The sequence below is a fragment of the Agelaius phoeniceus genome, chromosome 4 (assembly GCF_051311805.1).
Source record: "Agelaius phoeniceus isolate bAgePho1 chromosome 4, bAgePho1.hap1, whole genome shotgun sequence".
Lineage (NCBI taxonomy): Eukaryota > Metazoa > Chordata > Aves > Passeriformes > Icteridae > Agelaius > Agelaius phoeniceus.
This window is the reverse complement of record NC_135268.1, coordinates 18,035,585-18,057,963: the sequence shown is the minus strand read 5'-3', so window position 1 is coordinate 18,057,963 and position 22,379 is coordinate 18,035,585. Positions and strand designations below refer to the sequence as shown.

At 41.7% G+C, this 22,379-nt stretch overlaps 1 protein-coding gene across 6 annotated transcripts in view; it reads left to right on the top strand.

Annotated features, from left to right (window-relative positions):
* The window catches only part of ARHGAP24 (Rho GTPase activating protein 24), a 183,444-nt gene that overhangs the window by 141,580 nt on the left and 19,485 nt on the right, over positions 1 to 22,379 (top strand). For 5 of the 6 annotated variants that reach the window (XM_054632990.2, XM_077177010.1, XM_077177013.1 and 2 more), the window contains one exon: positions 11,490 to 11,612. In XM_054632990.2, the coding sequence (XP_054488965.2) occupies positions 11,490 to 11,612 (123 nt within the window). Of the gene's footprint in view, positions 1 to 11,489; positions 11,613 to 14,613; positions 15,808 to 22,379 lie in introns of those variants that run through there. The other variant, XM_054632991.2, reaches the window with a different exon arrangement.

Here is a 22,379-nt window from a genome sequence, read left to right as displayed (position 1 = left end):
CCCTGTCAGAGGATTTAATGTGGGAAACCTTACAAGAGCTGGCTCTCACCCAGACTTTGTGATAATTGCCAGTTCTAGCTGTGCCACTGATACTGAGAGTCTTTCTAAGATACCAGAGTCACCTTTCCAAGAAATCACACAGGATTTGGCAATTTTCATGTACAGCATGATAAGAGATCCTACAGTTCTCTCTGTATTTTGAATTGGTGATGAATCTTGGTGATGCATTGGGTAATCTCACTGGCAAATATTTCTCTCTTATTGACTTATATCTTAACATAATTTTTTTTGGTTCTTGTTCTTTTAAAATATCTTCTGCCATATATGCTGTATGGTTTAGGGACAGTTGCTTGCTATGTCCATGCTCAGCACACTTAACAAGAAAATATTCCATACCCTCCATATGGAAATAACATCCTCAGTGAATGGTAACCTGTCAGTGAATCAATTACCTTTCTTGTGAGTGTTTAAACTTAGTCTAAGCATAAGGCAGAATTTTAAAGAATCTGCCATAACTTGGCATTCATCAGTTTTGTAGATTCTAACATAGCTAGAGAATCTTGTTAAACTTCAGTGAAATCTCTTTGTCTAACTCCTAGCTCAAATTAGCATTCTCTTCTGTTGTTCTGTGAGGACACCAGAAAGTTGTGTCAGCTTCTGTAGAGTGGCCTCAGTTTACAGTGCACATGGTGGTTATGGACAGTAAACTTCTCAAAGCAGAGCTGATGGTAGTTAAATTCCTGTCTCCTATTTTCTCAGTAGTAGGTACTTGTATGCCATCATTAGGTCCTTATCCTAAACTTACAACTTCCTCTGGGTTAAGGCTCTGTGTTTCATGAGAGGCCAGTGATTACCTAGAGGATAGATGCTGTCTCTTCAGTATTAGCTAATGTCTGCTGAGTCTGTGGCTTTGTTGGTTAATGCATTGTTGTTGTCCAAATTGTCAGTGATGGATCTTTTGTTGCCTTTCCCATTATCAGACTTGGAATCCCTTCACTGGTGCACAGAAATTTGCCGATAATTGTGTACCAAAGTCAGAAATGCCTGCTGGTAACCTCTCAGGTTTGTCTTGCAGTCATGACTTTACTATAAGAAGTCCTTGTTTCTTTCCTACCAGAAAAATCAAGCATCTTGAATAACTTTTTCTGCTTAATTGCAGATTACTTCATAGATTTACTGATATTTCTTAACAAATAAATGGTTTGTAGGTACTCACTGTATAATGTCCTTTAAAAAAGAATACTTTGAAATACACGGGGTTTCTTTTTGCAAGCACTTTCTGTTAGTGCACTCTGCCAGAAATGAGACCTAAGTGATTTTTGTGTGAAAAACCCATTCCGTGGCATGACAGAAGCTCCAGCTGTCATGGCAAAGGTATAGACCTACCCAGATTAGTAGTAAATTCACTCTGGGATTATTCTGTGCTCATTATTGAAAGGGAAAATGCAGACCATATTGTGGACATGTCTGTGTCATAAATACAGCAGAACAAGGCTGAAATGAGGTTTCTGTTCATCCTGCTGTATTGCAAGGTATGGAGATGTACAGAGCACTAAGCTCTGTTTGTGCTTTGCAGATAACTGGTGTTTGATGGCTCTTTCCACACGAAAGCTGTGCTTGAATCTGACATTTCAGAGACTGAAATGTCTAAAGGACTGGAGAGTTGAGCTGATAATTCATTAAGCAGCACACTTTTGTTTAAGTCAATATTGAACTGATATCCCAAAACAGTGCTAGGAGGCACAGTGTTTCTGGCTGATTTTAGATGAGCTGTGGAACAAATGTCCTGAGCTGATGACTAAAATCTCCTGCTAATTTAGATAAGCAAGGTTGTCTTATGCTGAGACCTAACACTCTATTAGGTAATTGTTTTTGGCATATGTCAATTAGCCCACATGCTTTATTGAATAACTTGTTCTTGATTTATTTACTGAACTGCTAAAACATGAATTTGTGTTAATAAATAAGTGAATTTGCATTATTAAATAAGTGATGCTTCAATAAAATTACATGTATGCATAATATATACTTGCTCATTTAGGATATTTGCATCATTTTGCTTTTGTATCTATGCCACAAAGAGCTGTTATTTTTATCTGGGATCAAATTTGAATGAGCTAAAAGGACTGGCTGCTCTCTGGGGAAATGAAGTGTTTCTGTGTTTGGGTCTAACTCAGTGCAGACTGGAAAGCACCATGTCCAGAAGCAGGGAGGAGTATGGTCAGTTCCTGATGGAGAAAGGAAACTGTTTTTCTTGGAAGCTTTTGAAAAGACATTATCTTTTCTGTCTGGTTACAAAATAATTGTCTGTAAAATTAGAAAGCATGCAATGTCTTCTGTGTTTGGGGCAGTTCACTCTACTTGTGAGTAGGCCACTGTATGAAACAGAATTTTAGAGTGTCTCAAGTTATTGCTGTCACATTCACATTTTCTGAAAAATCCCTTTGCCCAGAATTTTTCTCCTGGGAAGCTGAGAAGCCTCAGAGAAAAAGGAAAAGTAATTAACACATTTGCTTCTCCTGTGTTTTGCTCATGTGGAATGTGTTTGGAGATTGCTTACCCACAGGTGATTGTTTCATTGGATTCTGGTGTGACTTGTTTTGACTCTTTGGCCAACTGGGGCCAAGCTGTGTTGGGACTCTGGAAAGAGTCACGAGTTATCATTATTATCTTTCTAGCATTCAGTAAGTATCTTTTCTCTGTTCTTTAGTATAGTTTAGTACAGCATTCTTTAATATAATATAATATAATATCATAAATTAATAAATTAGCCTTCTGAGAACATGGAGTCAGATTCATCATTCCTCCCTGCCGCGAGGGTCCCAGCAGATACAATATTATGTAATTAGCCACAATTCACTGTCCTGGGATACTGGATGGCTGTCTCTTGATGGAAGTCCTTTTGGCTGAACTCTGTGAAGAAATACCACATGAATTTAGCTGTTTTGTTCTAAGTTAATTCCCCACCTTGTGTTGTGCACACAAGAGCATGCTTAGACTGATAAAAGAGCATCTCGATCTTTACCTGCTGAAGGCTCAGGACATTCCATATTCATGAGGAACAGAGAGCTTAATGAATGGATGCTGGGAGCTGGAGAGCTTAATGAGTAAATGCTGAGAGCTGAAGTGAGCATGTGCTTTGAATGTTGTTCTTGTTAGTCTCTGAGAACAACCTTGCTCTGACATCCTGACATGCTGGCTTTGCAGCCTCAAGTTCACATGCCAGTGTGTATATAGGTAGGTCCTGCCAGTCCCTGGGTGAATTTACACTTGAGGACTTCCATTCAGGTATTGATCCTTCCTTCCTTAAAATCATCAGAAGTTTTAATTTCCTGCTAGATCAAATGCCATACAAATATGTGCTGTGGACCTGACCTTTCAGAAAAATCCATTTCAGGTTGAGTGTTTGCACTTCAGTGCAATTCATGATGAGAGGCTGAAGAGCAAAGAAAGAATTTGGTAGTGCAGGGCAGTCATTTCCCCAGCAGCAAAAGCTCCAGGGTTTTGGTTTTTTCCCAAAACAGAGTCCTAACAGTCAAATTCTTTTAAAGCATTTTTTACATGTTTGACTATGACTACACCAGAAAATGCATGGGACTTTTCCCCCCTCTTTCTTTAGAAGCATATGTTTGCAGAGACTTCCCCTAAAATCAGCTTGGAGATCAGCCAGATTTCAAATAACATAATGCTCATTTTGGTGTCCAACCTGAGAAACTTCAAAGAAGGTTCTTACTCTCAAAAGACAGTAATTTATCTTCAAGATTGTCATGTGGGGCGGAGAAAATAAGTTGCTGTAGTAATTGAAATTATGCTTTTCTCTTAGAATAAATTAGTTACAACAGGTAACAGTGAAGTTGTCCACAAGTTCTTGCACTACCAGTGATGTTTGACATTATGTGACCCTCAAACTCCTCCCTTCACAGGTCATTGAAAAACTCATGTTCTTCTTTCTCTGCTGTTTATTCTAGGAGGTCCCAAACAAATTCTGCTGTCTGATAGGAACAAAGCTATTGTTCAGAAAATAAATCTCTCTTGTCTCTGTCCCCAGGAAACAAGCACTGACAATTTGATAGCTTTTGTGTGTACAAGTTTTAGCTAAAAAAGCCCCAGTAGGTTTTTAATGGTTTGTGGCATTAGGCAAAACTCTGCTTTATTTTTACTTTTTTTAACTCAAAATTTCAGAGGAAAGCTCTTTATGGTTAAAGTTTTGGAAATAGGGCACTGTAACAGCACTGTACATTTATATAGACAAATGTGGCATGCAATGTTTTTTTTTTTTTCTCTAACTGAATCAATATTTTATAAGTCTCAAGTCCTAGTAGTAATGAAGGATATAGAGGAGCGGATTTCTTATGGCCAGTCTCTTGGCTTTTGTTTATTTATGCTTTTCCCATCTTTCTATCATAAAAAAAAGCCCACATGAAATTCCATTGCAAGAGGGCAATGTGTGCTCAGGGGCTGGTAAAGTGCAGAGCTGTGATGGGGTCCACACAGATTGATGGACTTCTATTAAAACCTGTAAACAAACTGTTCAGTGTGGTGTGCCCTGAGCAAGAAGAGAAATGAGATTTTTTCAAGTGAGAGTGGCACTGGGAAAGGGCAAAATACAGAAGTGAACTGTGTTGGCACCAACATCTTCGAGACAGGGAAGGGTGGGATGAACAGACTGTAAAATAGGTGCCACTTGGGATCTGTGGCTGAGGATGAGGTGGATTGTGAAATCTCTTTGAAGCATAGCAGAAGTTCAAATTAGGAATAAAGGAAGGGAAGCAAAAACGGGGGGAAGAATGAGACATGCCTGAAAAGATTAAAGGGCTCTGAAAAAATTGGAGCTCTTACATTGTGTGAGGGATGATTTGAATTTGTGTCTCTTTTCCTCATTAATGATCTCTTTCTCACACAATTATAACTGCTGATGAGCAAGCATCACAGTTCTTTGCTCAGGTATTTGAGCAATAATTACAGCTATGCAAACGAAAAATGCTTAAATGTGGCACTGCTTTTATGCTTTTATTGTGCAAAACACTGAACTTGCTCTTACAGACTGATGGTGCTGCCCTTGTAGCCCTGCAGCACAGGAGAGACCTACCTGTACAGAGTGTTCATTGTGTTACACATGAGGAATTCATTTCCTGAGCCTGATTTCAGATATCTGACAGCAGCTGGTTCAGTGCTTCATGAAAACAGCTCATTCTGTTGAAAAAGCCCTGCTGTCTTCCAGGCATTCTGCAAGTGGGGGCATTGTGCTAGAGCACAATGCCCACCAGGGAATGTACTTGTGTTAGCAATCTTTTGCCACTTAGCACTTAAATTAGGCTTCAGCTTTTATGTTGAAAAGCTAATATGCCCCTTTAAAAAAAAAATACACCCATAGTTTAGAACACTGCTGTTGCAGATTATTAATGCAAAAGTTTGGCTGGATACGAGCAAGAGAAAGTTATATTTGTACTGAAGTATTTAAAAAGCAGTATCCTCATTACTGACTTGTTCACAGTTACTTGATTCCCCTTCTAGGAAAATGTGTTAATTCTTTGTGAAGAGAGAAATTTAATAGGGCACCTGATGTGGTTTGCTAGTTAAAAATGGTGATTTTGATAACTCTGTATTTCAAAGCTGAGATTTCTCAGTGGTGGTGGCATCAGTCAGGTAAAGCACAAGTGTTTCTCCAGCCACGTCTTTGTCCTTCAGATGACTCAGCAAGCTTGAGCCAAACAATTAACAGTACATAGAACAGGGCAGTCCTGGGAAATTGTAGTTGGAATTGTAGTTTGTAGATCTCCCTCAATCCAATCTATTACCTCTCATTAAGGCTTTAGAGGTAATGCAACTGTGTAGTGTTCTTCTGAAGACATGAGTTTTTGCATGGTCATTAAGAGCCATTGGTTGTCCAGACTTTCTTTTTTGTAGTAAAATAAACAAACAGCAGTGACTTGAACTTAGGCTGTGTACTCCTTTCTTCATTCTCAGATGAACTAAGAGGGAAGGCTGTAAATTCTTGGTCAAGTTTTACAGTCAGGAAGAACAGGACCAATTACCAGGCATATGCAGAATAAAGAAGCTTTTTAGAATTCTAAATAAACAAACAAAAACACAGAAAACATCCCAAACACAGAGCAAGTTTCAAGTAGCTTTTTCTCTTTCGGTTTTGAAGTTGGTCTTTTGAGATGCAGCAGTTGCTCAGCCTTCAACACAGATTGTCACTTGCTATGAAGAAAAGTTCTCAATGAATCCTGAACCCAAGAAGACATTAAAATCTCATTAAAATATATTCTGTATTCTGGAGCTTAGCTCCTTAATTTGCCTTTGCTCAGCCTATGCTTCAACCAAGCTTTCTGCAGTTAGGTTTTTCCACTGTCCCACCTAGAACATGAAACATTTTAGTGTTTAAACTCATCTACCAGTTCCATGGCAGTTTGAAGGATAAATTGTCAGCTCAATGCAGGAGCCCAAATCATCCTTGAAAGAAGCCATGTGTGATTTTCATCACACTCGAGGTGCATAGGGTTCATCAACAGAAGGAGTGGCCAGCAGAATAGTTCACACATTTCATTAAAGTTTAACAGCTGTGGTGGAGTTCCTTGTCTCACTTGAGGATGGCTGGATCCCATAGTTTCCAGCTTTGGCATATGCAAGACAAATGTGCATATTTGGATTTGAACTGTAGCACATCAGTGTGTCAGGTCAGACCTATGCTTAAAGCAGCAGTGCTTTTGCTGTCAAGGTTGGGTAACCAAAAATTTCTGGTGTTTTTTCTTGAACAAGGAGTTTCATTAGAAAAAAAGGAGAATAATAAGGTGTTCATCTTTTTCTCTGATACTGTCTCCACAATTTGGTGAGATGATTTCTGCTCCGGATTAAAATGTCTGAATACAAATGCTTTAAAATGAAAGTTAATGCAGGAAATCCAGGTGGGTTTTTCTGGAGACATAGATTAATTATGTCAGTTAGTGTACAGTTCATTTGCAGCAAAGGGGAAAATTTAGGAACACAAAGTGTAGTGGAAGAGCTGTGAATTTTATCATGAATGCTGGTGTTTTGCTTGTGAAGTAATACTAACTGGAGTCCTGATCAGGAATGATAAGTCACACAGTCTTACCATCCACCTGAACAGAGAAGAGTGTGCTGGGAGGTGGTAGAGAAACAGGAGGTATTTCTGTTTGAATACCATATGGAGGTGCATTTAGCGTATTCATCTGAAACATAAGAAGGCTAAAATTTTACTATTTAGGTTTTTCCTGAGGAGACAAATATAAAGCATCCAAGCAGGAGGATGTTTCTGGAGAAAACTCAGTGAGTTCTCTTGTTACGGGTTCCAGAAACTGTGGCTAAGAAAAATGCACAAGGGAGTAGGAAACTGTTTCACTTTGAAATTGGTCCCCAATTTAATTTTAATTTTTTGTTTAGAATGGGAATGTTCTTGTGAGGTTGGCCATGACATTCTCAGCTCAGAAAAAATCGGATTAATCCTAGTTTTTTGATGTTCCTCCTGGGAGAAAATTCTCTCTTAAACAGTTGGTATGAATTTAATCCTTTCACATTCCATTCTCAAGAAATGCTGGAACCACTGTTCACAGGAAATCCAAGATCCTTTTAAAAAGACAAAGGCAATACTTCGTACAGAGTTCAGCCCGGGTACATCCAGGTAAAGAAAGGTGTTGGCTTAGACAGGAAAAGTCTACAAAGTAGTAAAAGCACCTTTCAGGACTGGATGCCAGAATGTCTGTGCCTTCTCCTTTAATGGATGGGCTGTAAGGAGCTGCAGGGCTGTTGAGCCTGGTACTTCAGGGAGCAGTCCCCCCTTAAATGCAGTCCCTGATCACAGTGCCTCTCCAAGTGGGAGCTGTGGTGCTGCGTCACCAGCACAGCCTGGGCCCTCTCTTTTCCCCTGCAGAGTGGATCCCTGCAGCAATTGGCCTCTCTGTATTTTAACTGTAGCTTGGGATTGTGGGGTTGTTTTTTGTTTTTTCTGGATGCTGGCAAGAGTTCTTAAAATCTCTTGCTGGTACTGGGGGTACCAGCAGCACCAGTCTGTGGGTCAGTGAGCCCCTGAGCAGCAGGACAGAGTACTGGGCACCCATATGGGTGTTATGGATAGATCCCTTTAATGAATAAGAGTTCCTTTCTGCTGCTGCCAAGGAAATAAAGCGGATTAGGGTCTGGTTAGGGCCACAGGAGTAACATTGTGTGATGGTACATTGTCATTTTGAGACTCCAAACAGTGTAGATCCAATTTCTTTTGGCAGTTTCCAGAGGCTGGAATGTACGGGATGTACACATCAGTGGTGCAAACAGCAGCTTTTCATCTCAAACACACCATAGTCAGCTTCTTCGGTCAGGTGGTCTGGGTTCTGCTCCTTCCAGCTCCTCTGGCAACTGCAAATTAACAAAGGGAAAAAGATGGGGAAAAAGTGGAGTTCATATTCCAGTCCCTTGAGTTGGCTGTGCTGTTCACAACCAGGCCACATCACACAGGCTCAGGCATTTCTTGGACTGCGAATGCAGGCAGGGAAAATTGAGAGGGCATAATCTGAAACTAGAAAACAATATAGGTAAAATAGGTTATGGTTTGCACATGGAAAAGAGTATGGATTCACATCTGCAGTGTGAGTTCATGCTGAGCACCATTTTCAAGTTGATATTCTTAATGCTGATATCTGTGGTATGAATAGATGTCTGATTATCGGAGATTGTGATCTCTTCTTGCTTCATTGTGGTCATAACAAAAGTATTAAAAGGAAAAAAAAATGGAAGTGGATGTTCCAAAAAATGTCTTTCACAAGTGTCCTGCAGACCTACTGAAGATTCAGAAAGGTCCTAATTCTATTTTTGTTTTTCTGATATTTCTTATCTTTTCTTTCCCAAATCATGGTCATTTCTTCTTGTCTTATCTTGTAAATTCTGCATTTAAAATATACTCTTACTAAAAATTAATATTTGCAGTAAAACACAAATCCAAGTGCTATTGTGTCCCAAAAAATCTTTTAATGTGGCTTTAGTTAATGAATAATATCTACACTAACACACAAGTAGGAGAACCTGCAAGATCCAGTATTGTGTCTGAAAGAAAGGGATATGAATTACAAAGTACCTCCAAAATTGCTAAAAAATGATGAAGCTCTTTCTGTTAGGAAAGCTTCACTTTCTCATAACAAGGAAATGTAACCAAACATTATGCTTTCCTTCTCTGCAAAATCAGGCTGATTGTGTGTTGTCTCAGTGGGTGTTTACCTGAGCTAAAGTACTGCTCTGGAATTCACACTGTAAATAAGCTAGCTAGGCTTCCAGGATTAATCCACTCTATCTGGAGAACACCCTCCAATTTGTCATAACATGGTAACTTGGTAAATACTACATCATCTGTTAAGCAAGTATTACATAATCTGTTGAGTTTAAATATGCAGGCTATTAAAAGAATATGGATCGATCTGGCAGCACCTGAGATGACCATCACATGTGATATTTTTTCTTGTCTCTTTAGTGAAAAAGACCACGTTGCCAGTTTTTTGGTGTTTTTTTTTTTTTTTTTTTTTTTTTTATTGCTGGATCTGATATATATTATGTTTATGCATGTTTTTTGGGTGTATTTTTGTGTGGCACCTTGCAAGATCCCAGTCCACTGAAATAAAAAGGAGCTACAGTGCAATATGATAAGTAATTTCTTCAGGTTTCATAAGCCACAGAAAGGATTCAGTTGTGGTGCATTATTTTTCTCTATGCTGTATTTATTACTATTATATTTAATAGCTGTAAGAATATATTGAGGTTTTATGCTTCTATCCTTAATTTTTGGTCTTTTTAGGGTGAGAACTATAGATGATGTGTAAAATGTCTCCTTTTTGTCCTTGAATCAGAAATCTGTCTTTTTCTGGTTTAAATGAATGTGTAACAGGTAAAAGTGGGGAGCAAGTTCCCAGGGCCTGACTGTGTGTTTTCTGCTGGGCAGGGTTGATGTGGAATGTTAAGGTCTGGGAATTCTGATGCTTCCCTGTCCCCTTACCCTCATTCTCTGTGGTAAAAAGGATGGGACATAGCATGGAAGTAAGACCCATGTTTTGTACTGACCTTGGGCTAGTCACTGAAAAGGTTTTTAAAAAAATTAATCTTGATATTTTTCTAGTATTGATATAGGTTCATCCTTACTATATCTTAGAGAAAAAAAAACAAACCAGTGTTCTTTAGACTTTTAAACTGTGGTATGGTCCAAAATGTACTGTAGTTCAGGTTGTTGCATTATTTGTTTTGATGCCTTTTTGGGGAGCATAGGGCATATGAATGGCTGAGTTTCGGCCGTAGAAAACCAGAATCTCTGTTTACCTCCAAGTTAAAATTTAGATTTTGAATAATTATGCAATCCTTAAGAATAAATTTTCAGTAGAATCTGCCAGTGTCTGGCTTTTACATTCATCAAGTTTCGTTAAGTCTCTTTTACAGTTGTGTGTCCTAGTTCTGTTAAGCATGGTCTACAGGAGTAATTAATACAGAATACTTGGGCTGGGATTTTCTAGTTCTTAAGAAATTTCTCTTTAAAATCCTAGCTGTTTGAATGCCCAGCACTAAGCATGGCACTCTTCCAGGAGCAGTATTCCTGTTGTAATGAGCAGAGATATTTACTTTAGATATCACCAGGATAAAAAATGGGAATGTAAGAAGCTGGAAAGATGTGAATACAGGACTGATGGGATTTCTAGGTGCATTGCATTTGTGTGTGGAGTACTTGTGTATGCCCTTGGCTCAGTGAAAGGGCATTAAAATGCCACTCTTTTTCTGGAAGGGTTTGGCATTCTGCAATGCTGGAAAGGTGGTTTGAATCCTCAGTGCCCTTGTACTAAGGTACCTTTTAGAATGGAGATGAAACAGTACTACAGGTCTGAAAACGTGGAGCTGTGGCAAGCCAAGTTCTGGTTTTGACCTTCTTAGTGTGGGCCCATTCTTTACAGAAAGGATAAAAAGGCAGCGTGTTCCCTTTTATCTAATCCTCATCCGAGCTGTCCAAGGCAGCGGGCTGTACCGTGTCGTCTGCCTTCTCCTTAGGGAGTCACAGCAGCACTTGGGTGTATCAAGTGTTACTGCCCTGAATGTGGCACAGTGTGTTCCTGAAAATAAGAATGGAGTCATCCCCACTTGTTCAAAGCACCCTTATCAGTCTCTGCATTTATTCTCTCCATCGTGGTACAGTAACTGCAGCAAAATTTCCAGTGCGTGTATCAAGTTACAGATTAGTGCAGGCCCCCGTGGTTCTTGGAACAGCATGGGGCTGTTTTTATTTACTGATGACATTTATCCTCTCATTTCCTTTTGGAAGCATGACAGCTTCTCAGTGTCTCATGGGGAATGTACTTACAGGACCTTCTTTTCATGCCATGTCTGTCAGCAAGCACTGCACAGTGTCCACGTCTGCTTGCTCTGGTGCTTCCAGCAGCCAGAGTGGCAGGAGCTTGGCTGGGCAGGGAAGCAGAAGGGTTCCTAAGGGCAATTCTCTTGTGTTGCAGGAGGAGACCGGGAGCGGATGACAGCCAATCATGAGACCTACCTCCTCATGGCGAGCACGCAGAATGACATGGAGGATTGGGTGAAATCCATCCGCAGGGTTATATGGGCACCCTTTGGAGGAGGTGAGTCATGGAGGGAACATGCACTGCTCACAGATGCACAAAGGCTCACAGCGGCTCTTCTGTTATCTCTGAGTCGCAGCCAGGGTTTTGAAGTGAAGAGGAGAAGGGTCTAGATCTTTCCAGAAAAGGAGTAAACATGTTTCCATGCAGAGGGCTCAATTAAAAGACTTTGAACTGTCTGGAACCGCTTCCCTTGGTGAGGATAGCACATGATAGTGTGAGGGGAAGTTTTAAAGAAGATTGGTCTTGTATGAAATCAGCTTTCCTGCAGGGTAATTCCTTTGGTCACCAGCTGAAAAACCATCCATGGTGTTTCTTAAATGCCTGTTGGAAAAGCTGTCAGCAGTTCTCCTGCCAGTGACAGCTAAGAGCAGTAATAGCATTATATAAAGCTGTGCCTCAGAATATTAGCACTAACAGTGTGGGAATTTGATTGGCATCTCCAATGATTTCAGTAGTACTGGACCAAAATTTATCATTGGGAGTCTAGTTGTCTTTTTTTAAAAGCTCTCTTATGTTGAGTGGGTTGCAAATTATTGTACTAATTTTCATCATTACTATTCTGGTGATAATATCTATATTATAATATGAGTGTGATTGATACTCTTGCACACAATGTCTGTATGTTAATCAGTCTGTTCCTTGGACCTCTCAAATCTCTAACTCTGAGGCCAGAAATATTTCCCTACACCTGTATTGCAGCAAATGATTATTGTTGTCTGCAGATTGCTGGAAAAAAGTCAGGAGGGCAGGATTGTCTGTGCTGTTTCACGATCAAGAAGTGCAGCTGTCACTGAAAACTCTTTTTGCTGACTTCTCTTAACTGCTGGGTAGAAGGAGGGAGGAGGGAGAGACTAATGGAAATTTTAAATAAAACTTTTCTTGTAAGTCACTCATCTTCCTTTGTGCTTTATTCAGGTCACACAGTGTTTAGGAGAGGACTTTGGCCTCACTGGTGGGCTGCACTGAGGGACTTGGCCAGCTAGGGCCTGCATGGCATCTCTGAAACATGACTGCCTTCTCCATGGCTTCTCCTGGGAGAATGTGCCTTGAAAAGATGGTGCAAAGCAGTCATGTCACTGGCATCTGGCCCTTTATGTTAAATAAGATGGCACAGTCCTGAATCTGGAAATGTAGGTCTTAGAATGCTTTAAAAAAAAGAAAACAACGTACCAAAAAAACCCCAAAACTCACCGAGTGAAAGGTTTATCTTAAAAGGCGTGAACTGCTACAGGTATGTGGACTTGGTTTGGGAAAGGGAAGATAGAAGTAGCACAGTCTTCTGTAGTCAGGCTAGGTAAGAAATGTGGTTTTTTACACAGCACAAAGATCACCCATCCCCAGCTTTTTCTGCAGAAAGTAGGCCTTGTGTTGAGCTCCTCAGCATTCTCCTACTCCATCCAGTAGCAGCATAAGCTGCTGTGGCAGTAATACATTTGGAGGCTTAGCAGAAGTGGATTTTTCAGAGAGTATCTTTGTGGATTTTTGTGCTTCCTGCACCACAGTATCTTTCTGTGGCAGATAATAGGGAAAGGCAGCCTTGCTGTCCTGCTGCAAGTGGAGGTGTCTCCACATGTCACAGACAGGGAGCTGCCATTAGGTGAAACTAAATTCTAGCCCAAGTCAATGAACAGGGCTACAAATAGAAACCAAATCTCGCAAGTCCTGACCCTGTGCTTTCTTCACCAGCTCCTCATTTGCTTTTATAGGGCAAGAGCTATTTGTGATTTGCAGCTGGGAATCCTTCCAGCCACCAAGAAAATTCTCAGGACATCATCATTGTTGCAGGAATGTTTAATGCCAGTTACTGAGGGAGGCACCTCGCTGAGGATTTTACTTGCTGATTTGCATCAAACTAGAGGGGTGCAATCCTTGCATTACCTTTCCAATTCATTTGCAGTTAAAACACTTCCAAGTATGTTTTTATTTTTCTTTTTGGGTTTCTTGAACAAGTATACTGATTCAGGGTTGTTTGTATTGGGAAGCAAACGGTTAACTCCCTGGAAAATGCAAAAATAGCTGGAACGTAGTTTAGAGTGTAGTGTTCATGGAGAAGGTTTGACTGTGATAACAAGGCAAAGGCAGTATCCTGGGATGTGTCACCGTTAAGAACCGAGTTTCCAACATGTCCTCCATTTTATTCACTACTTGATAGTCAGAGCTATTTAACAAGTATAAATAAATCCTGTTAACTCTTCTGTAATTATGAATGACCAGACACACTCACATTTTTATTATCCTTGCTATTGTGGATGTTGCTGCAACAGTCTGACTCTTCTTAAGACAGGCACTTCTGCCTTCAGATGTCTTAAGAGCCTGCCTTTCTGATCTGTAGCTGCTGAAGTTAAAAATGGCTTTACATATTAAAAAATATACAGGAAAGTTGCCATCACATGATGACGACTAGCCACTAACAAGTAATTACTTGCAACACAACATTATTTCAGACAGCTAATTAATCAAAACACTCGTTTTATATCAGCTTCCTGAATTTCAGTCCTTAGTGGTAAACCACAATAGCCTGGTGTCACACAAGTTAAGTGCCACTTTGAGTAACACGTGAATTTTCTGGTTCTTTTAAGCATTGTAAGTAAGCTCTGTGTGTGTGTGTGCAGCGGATGTGTACAAACCTTGCTGAGCCACTAATATTTAAAGTTTGTCTGGCAGCAGGAGAAGACTCCTGGTACCAGAGTGAGGAGCTCTGTAAATAATTAACCTTATCATTAAATTGTTATTTGTTAACCTGTGCTGGAAGGAGAAGGTGGGAGGGGGGGCAGGTGGGAATCTGCTAAGCTCATCAGAAACAGGTTGTTTTTTGCACCAGAAGAATAAGGTGACTGTGGAAAGAAAAATCTGAAAGGGAAAAGAAATGCAAATGAGGCAGGGCATGTAATGCCTGTTTGCACATGAAATTCCCTTCCTGATTAGATTAAAAAGGCAATTTTTCACAGAGCCTGCAAGTAAGCGGGGAGGGAGGCGGCGAGAAGGAGCATGAGCATTTTAGCAGGGCTAGGTAGTAGTGTAAGGTCTGGCACCTCCTGCAGGAGCCGGGCGCAGCCTGCTCGCTCTCCCAGCCGCCGCACATGACAGGCACAGCCTGAAGTCAACTCAAAGTCACCCGAGGAGCCACAAACCTGCGCTGCGGCTGCCGCGCCGCGTCCTCCCCGCACCTGCTGCACGCAGGCGGCAGCAGCACAGCCCTGCTGCCTGCCCTGCTGCCTGCCCTGCTGCCAGCCCTGCTGCCTGCCCTGCTGCCTGCCCTGCTGCCTGCCCTGCTGCCTGCCCTGCTGCCAGCCCTGCCGCCTGAGCATCCCCCGCTGCAGGCACGGATTCCTCAGCGGCTCCCGGGATCCTGCCGGCAGGGATGCGCCGCTGCCGCATCTGACGCGCCTCTCCCGGGAGAGCTCCTGGTAGTTGGAAGGCAATAAAACAAGCGAGAAGCCCGCGAGAGCATCACACGAGGAGCTGGCCGTGTAAAAGGACTTTTGGGAGGAATCTGGTACCGACAAAGAGCCTTTCGGGCGAAGGGACTGTTATTTTTGCTTCTCGGTTGCGGAAATAAAGGGTGCCAGCGAGGAGTCTTGTATCCCGAAGGATTCTTCCGTGGCCTTTTTGGTGTTGTTCTTCTCTTTCCCCTTGCACACCGCACAGTGCTGAGCTTTTGCTGTGGAATAAGAGTCTCTGGCACTCAGCCTCCTGTTCCAGCCGGGAGGAAGAGGTCTTTCTCCCATCCATCTGTGCAGGCACTTCTGTTTGAATGGAAGATACATCTTTTTGCTGAAACTCTTTTGTTGTGACATTGCATAATAGGCAGTTGTCTCACTGCAGGAAATAAAAGAAACTAAAGGAAATAGATGGAAAGAAATTGTTCCCCAAAGCAAAACTGAAGCAGGGAAGAGAACATCGAGATCGTTGCAAGCCCTACCCAAGATCTAGAAGACCACAAATCTCCTAGCTCCAGAGGAAAATACACTATTACAAAAACTCCTCAGCAGTCAGTAGCGATGATTAATCGTGGTGTTTTGTCTGGATGCTGCTGGTAAAGGAGAGCTTTGGAGGGACGTGGGGGCTCTGGCCTGTACGATGCCTGAAGACAGGAATGCTGGAGTCCGCAGCCCTGGTGCCTTAGCAGCAGCTCCCTTCATTCCCAAAACTACTTACAGGAGAATTAAGAGGTGCTTTAGTTTCCGCAAAGGTAGGTGTGCTCTGTGCTGTGCTCTGCTGGGCTGGTGAAGCCGTGGCTTCTGAGAAGGCAAGGGGGTCTGCTCTGTGTGCAGGGGCAGATGAGAGCACCCAAACAAAAGGCATTAAACAATGCAGATGCCAACATTCCACGAATGATTTATTTACTCCTTTGTTCAGTTTGTTTGTAGCTGGCCAGCGGATACTGTCTCCTCTACATAATAGCCCATGAATGCAGGAATGAGGTGGAATGAGACAAGATCATTGCAGTGCCTCTGAGCAGAATTGAGTGAGAACACTGAGGGAATTAGACCTGTGATGCTCTGAGTTGCCTGTTTGGCAGAACATCAGGAAAGAGAGTTTATATTTGCATTTTGTCTGTTGGGAGGAGGGAGGGAGAAGAGAGGGAGCAGCAAGGTGATCAATGTCTATCTGTGCAGAAGCTTGAGTCCTTGATTTCAGAGGTTTCTGATGGAATGAAGTGTAGCTCTACAGTGCACTGTCCTGGTGCAAGGGCTGCATTGCTACTTCATCGTGCTGCCCTGCAGCCTGCATTTGCCTTTTCACCTGCTGCATAGAGAGGTTTATAGCCAGTTTTGTTTTGGATTGCGCATATCCCTGTTGAAGCAGAGCATGGAAGTACTCGGGGTAAAAGGGCAAAGAGGAGACTGGATGTCATAATATGTCAGCTGAAAGCACTGGAAGGGAAAAACATGTCTGAGAGATACAACGAGGGATAGTAAGGTGCTAGGGCACTTGGGATGGGTGGGGAGAAACTGTTTCCAGGACAAGGACAAAAACTTTGTGTGGGGGGAAAAGAGGATGAAAATTTGTGCTGTTTTAAAAGCTCTGCTGGACTGAGAAATCCAAGCGAAAGGGCTAAATTGTCATGTTCTTCTGAAGCGTGAGAAATTATCTTACAATTTTACAAATAATATGTACAAATTATACAAATTCTGTCACCTTCTTCTGCTGCTCCTTCCTCAGCTGTTGCCCCGTGCTGCCATTTGCCCTTTTGCAGGAGCAGGCAGCTCCTTGCTCCCAAGCCTCAGCAGCAGTGGAGTGACATCATTGCTTTCGAGGGTTGGCGAGCAGGCAGTCAGGGGCGATGTCTTGGAAGGAAGGATCGCAGCCAGCGAGGGGCTCACTGCAGAGCTGCTGCAGAGATCAGCTATCACATGCAGCTGAGGTAGCACTGGGAGCTGCTTGCCCCCTGTACCCCCCTCCCCAAGGCCCTTGGTGGCTGGAGTTCAGTCCTGCTGGAGGACTCCTGGCCAGGAGGATGTGCATGTGTATTGCATTTCAAGGTGTAGGTGTGAATTAGAGCTGCCTGTGCTCCGTTTATACCCTTAACTATTTGAGAAATGTTTGGAAGTTGAATAAAGGATTAACTGATAATTTTGCCCGACAGCTGCCTTTGTGCCTGGGTACAGCCTTAGCTGCTCCAAGAAAGAGCTTCAGCTGTTGATTCTTCCCCCATATGTTCTGATACAGAAACTCTCCATGCCTAAAACTCCCAAGTGAAGCAGCAGCACTTGGGGCAGAGGACAGAGTGATGGAGGTGATGCTGCTAATTTGCTTTCCTCTATGTAAAATTTGTTTTGGTTGCTTTCTTATATACATTTTCTGTCAAGGCCCCTAGATCAGAGCTGTGGAGTGCTGGGGCATGTATTTAACTTGATCCATATCCCACTGAAGTCAACAGAAAGATTAACAGATACTAACTGGATTCAGTCAAGCCCTGACTATGGTGGCACTGGCACATTAGGCTAACTGCACTTGTCTTATTAATTGGCTTACTGAATTATTGCAACTTCATTTGCAGATTGTATACCTAAGTATTAAAAAAGGGCAAAATTAGCCTTCTGTAAACCTAATCCATCATTGCATAAAGCAGATCAATTAGATCTAAGCTGTGCAACATAATGCAGAAAATAAAATTAGCAGGGAAAACCACTGGCTAGTCATGGGAAGATGTATAAGAGAATCATGACATCATCTTCACCAATGACATCAAGTATAGAACTCCTCCTGGAAATCCAGATCAAGTTTCCATTGTAGTTGCACAAAAACATTAATGCCAGACTTTTGGGGTTTAGGAGTCACGTCATAGGAGAAGTCAAAGCTCAGAGGGCAGCACTTGAACAGAGACAGAGGCAAACATCTTCAAACTCCAGCTTGAAGCAGATGCTCTCTGATTACCACCACAGGAACTTCCATAGAGAACATGCAGGGTCAATGGAAAAAGCTGTATCTGAGGAGGCATGCAGTGTTGAGATTGTTCAATAATGTGGTGAATTTGGGTGCACAGGGTTGTGGAGAAGGAGGTGGCATTGGCTGTGACCAGAGAAATAGTGCAGGCTCTGATGTGATCAACTGTGACAAGTTCCTGAAGATGTTTTCAAGATTGTCTCCTTTCCTTTCCTGTATCTAAGTCTGCTCTTGTATCAGAGTTGTTTTTGCAAGCAGATTATTGGGGTGTGCATATGTTTTAAACTCCAGGGTGGGAGTTTATCTTACCTTATTCAGGCAGGAATAAAATTCTGCTACCACTGGTTTTGGTGGGGTTTTTCCTCTCCTGTATGTTACAAAATTCTGTAGAGAAGAAGAAAATACTCCCTGTCTTTGATCCACTCAAAACAGCACTTACTGCTGGGGAACATCTGAGCAGAAAGGTGATGGAAAATAATGATTAAAAGCTCTTTACTAGGTGTTATGTGGTCATGACAGCCACTTCTTTTGTGTTATTGCAGGACCTTTGTTCCCAGCCCCACTGTTGAAAGCCATTCATCTGATCTGTTATTTTCTGTCAATGAATTACTGATGAAGAATTAAGAGCTGTTCAAAAATTCACATCCAGATTCTAAGCTGAGATCAGTTCCTTTAACCTTAACTGACCCTTTCTGATCAGTACAGCCCATGAAACCAGAACTTGTTTTGCAAGCACCAGGCTCCCTTGATCCTCTGGGTCATCTATGAAAACATCAGCCCTCAGTGCCTTTTGCTGTCTGAAACCTTTTGGCTCACTGAATGTGTGTGCTGAGGTGGATCTAGAGTGGTAGGTGGCCTTTTTTGAGATATTCCTTATTTCAAGCCTTTCCTTATGGGCAGAATGGACACCTAGATTTTTTCTCCTTTTTTCCTCCTGAATCAGAAGTCCATGGACTTTAGATGTGATGCCTGCCTGTCTTCAGCTAGCTAAGGAAATCATTGACTAATAGCATTCTTAGATTTTAAAGCCATACTCTTAACTGTGACTGTGTACCATGAACAATGACCACAATGCTTCCACAGCTCATAAGACATATGCAGAATTTGCATACAGCACTGTGGTGTTTTTCATAAGGTTTTTGGGGATCTGTTAAGCATGGAAACCCAGTTTCTCCAAGTGTTTACAAAACTTGTGCCACGGGAATGTTCTAGTTAATGAATAACTGCTCAGCATGCCCTTTACCAGCATGTGATTTTCCTCTTTGATGTTATGCGTGATCTTGGCTTAATTGGATATAGCTTTACAGACCTGCAAGGGCTCTCTGAAAAAGCAGTTCTGCTGATTAAATCTAATGACTGGTCAGAACTGGATCCTGTGCATTTCCCTGCCTTCCACCAGCTGTGGGGATGCCAAACCAGTGCTATTCTGAATCTCATGGTTTCTTATTGATTTGTTTCTCCTCTGGTACCCCATCCCAAGGATAAACCAAGCCACAGGTCAGCTCTTGTGTATCTGTGCGCTTCTGGATTTTGGAGACATTGAGATTTAGGAGCCACTTGAGTTTGGATTAGAACATGAGTTATGAGGCCTCTCTTTTACTTCCTTCTCCAACAGAGATGTTCTTGTTTATTTACTGTAGTGGAAATTTACTCCTAAGAAACAGCATTTGAGATTATCTCTGTGATTTTGGTTATAATCTAGTCTCCATAGCTTGGACTGTCTTTTCCTTCCTTCTTTATAAAGGAGGTGCAAGTAGTTACCAATTATAACTGATAGTGTTTCTCATTTTCTCTGCCAAACATTATGGAACTGCAGTTTCCACAGGAATGCTTTTGCTTCCAAATAGTCAACCTCTTAATGCTTGTAGACTGTTTGTCTGCAGCATCTCTGTAGCAGTTAGCTGTGGCATGCATGAGAGGGGATGAAAGCATTAGAGAGGGGCAGTGGGAGAAGGTATGCCTGACCCAGGAGACACCAGAAGGATGATGAGCCAGGTAGAAGTTATGGCAACATGATGTGGAAGCACAGTTGCCATGTTTCTGTCCCTTCTGCCCCTGGCAGCAGAGTGCCTTTGCCATAAGGCATCAGCAAATCTCTAACTTCAGGTCAATATTTGTGCAAGCTTATCACGACTGATTCATTTCATGGCCAAGTGCTGCCTGGTGCAGTGTTCCATGTTTGTTAGGTGGAGGAAATGCTTCCTTTGGAGAATCTTGTTCAACCTACACTTAGACACCAACCCAAGCCTGCCTGAGATTAATTCCAGTGCCAAACACATTGAAAAATAGTTACAGACATCTTGGTGCTTTCTGGTTCCCACCTGTTTTCAGTACATTTTATGTTGTGGTGCATCAGCAATTTGTAATAATATGCTAAGGGGTTTTTGCTCCCACTGCACAAAATGCCCTTATTCTGATTTTATTCATTATCTATTAGATGTGCTTTGAAAACCAATTTTAAAATGAACCAAAAAAAAAAAAAAAAAAAAAAGGCAGCATCAAAAAATGTATTAATAGAAAGTGATGTATTTTGACTGTAGTGTCATTACTAATAGGAGTTCCTAAGCACTCTGATCTAAGAACTTACTCTCTCCTACAAATGGAAGCTGCAATATGCACATTACTGATTAAAGAAAGTTGGCATGGTGAGAAGAAGATATAACCAGTGGCAGAAAGCTTACTCCTGCTAATTGTACTGTCAGTGGGCATGAAGTGTAGTTATGTGTACATTCTGGTGTGATACAATTGGAATATCCTATCCTATTTTGTTTGAAAAGAGGCAGAGTCTTGTGTTTAAAACCAGGAAATCTCATGCATTCTTGCAAGGAGGCTTAGGCTGTATGTTCATAGGGCAAGCTGGAGTAGGATGGCCCAGTCTTGTACCTAAGAAGAAATAACCCCAGGGAAACAGTTCTGGAAGGGACCTGGGTGTCCTGGGGGACAGTAAGCTGGACATGAGCCATCAGTGGACCTGGCAGCAAGGAAGATTTGACAGCAGTCTGGGCAGTATCAGCAGAAGCAGAGCTAGCAGAAGGAGGAAGGTGATTAATGTCTTCTGCTTAACATTTTTTAGACCCTATCCAAATATTACATCATTTAAGAAGCAAAAACCCATCAAAGCCAGGAGGTGGAGATAATACTAATGTGAGTTGAGCAAAGGGTCACTACTGGGTTGAGGAGCTAGAACACTTGTCCTTTGAGGAGAGGCAGAGAAAATGGGGCTCGTTCAGCTGGGAGAAGGGACAGACTGGGGGGCACTGAAGTGCAGCCTTCTCATACATTAACAGCTTTGAAATCCCCAGAGTCTCATAATAACACAGATTCCTTAAGTGACTTTCAGTGGACCTTCCTCCCAAATTCCACTACTTTGAGAAGCAGAGTGTAGCAAGTGGAAGGACTTGAGGATTTTCTTTGTGTCATCCAGCTGCAACTCTTAACCTGGAAAAATACAAGAAACACAAATTCAATTAATACTCCTCCCATCCCCATAGTCAGTTTTTAGGAGGTTAGGAAGGTATGCAATAATTAAGAAAACATACTTAGCATACTTAACTCCTCTGCCAACCTCAAGGCCCCAAACTTTGTGGATGCTACTTCAGTCAGTATTCTTCTAAGCTTGACTCTGAAATTGCAAAAATTCCTTCTTTAACTGCTAATTGTTGGGCTCTGGGTTTTGTACAGCATGTACAAAAGGAGTAATAAGGAATGACTGTGTGATGTTCATTCCCCTTACCTACTGCTGGTTTTGGCATCCCCAAGTGTGGGTACCATGGAAATCACAAAATACACTGCTCTGCATCTCAGAGACTCTCTGGATGTCTTAGCAGGACATCATTTACTCTCTCCAGTTACTTCCTCTGCTACAGTAAAAATAATTGCTTTTAACTACAAACCTCAGACCTTCCATATGGGTAACTTGAGACCTGCCCTACATCCTTGTGCATTTGCAAGGCAGCTGTCCTACCTACAACTGAGGTGTAAGTTACTTTTCTGTTAAAGGAAAAATGTATACACATAAAAGGTTACCTGGATGGATGCTTCAATCTGAATTGAAATATCAGGGTGAATTGAGTTTTTTAGGTCAAAAGCAAAAGCTGTCTAGCTCAATTTTGGGCTTTTATTTAGAAAAAGCAAACCAAAACAACAATGTTTTTCTTGTTAAATATTTTATATTTTTAAACCAGCAGGAACAGTGTGCTCAGTGAATGGCACAATTTACTGCCTCTTTTTTTTTTATACTTTACAGTGCACGTCATTGCAAAAGCGAAGTAGTCATTTGGTCTTTAATTTCTGATCGTGACTGCCTTAGAACCATTCATTGTCTTGCTATATATAGAAATTGAATTGCCTTGCTTCAGCCCTAGTACTGTTCAG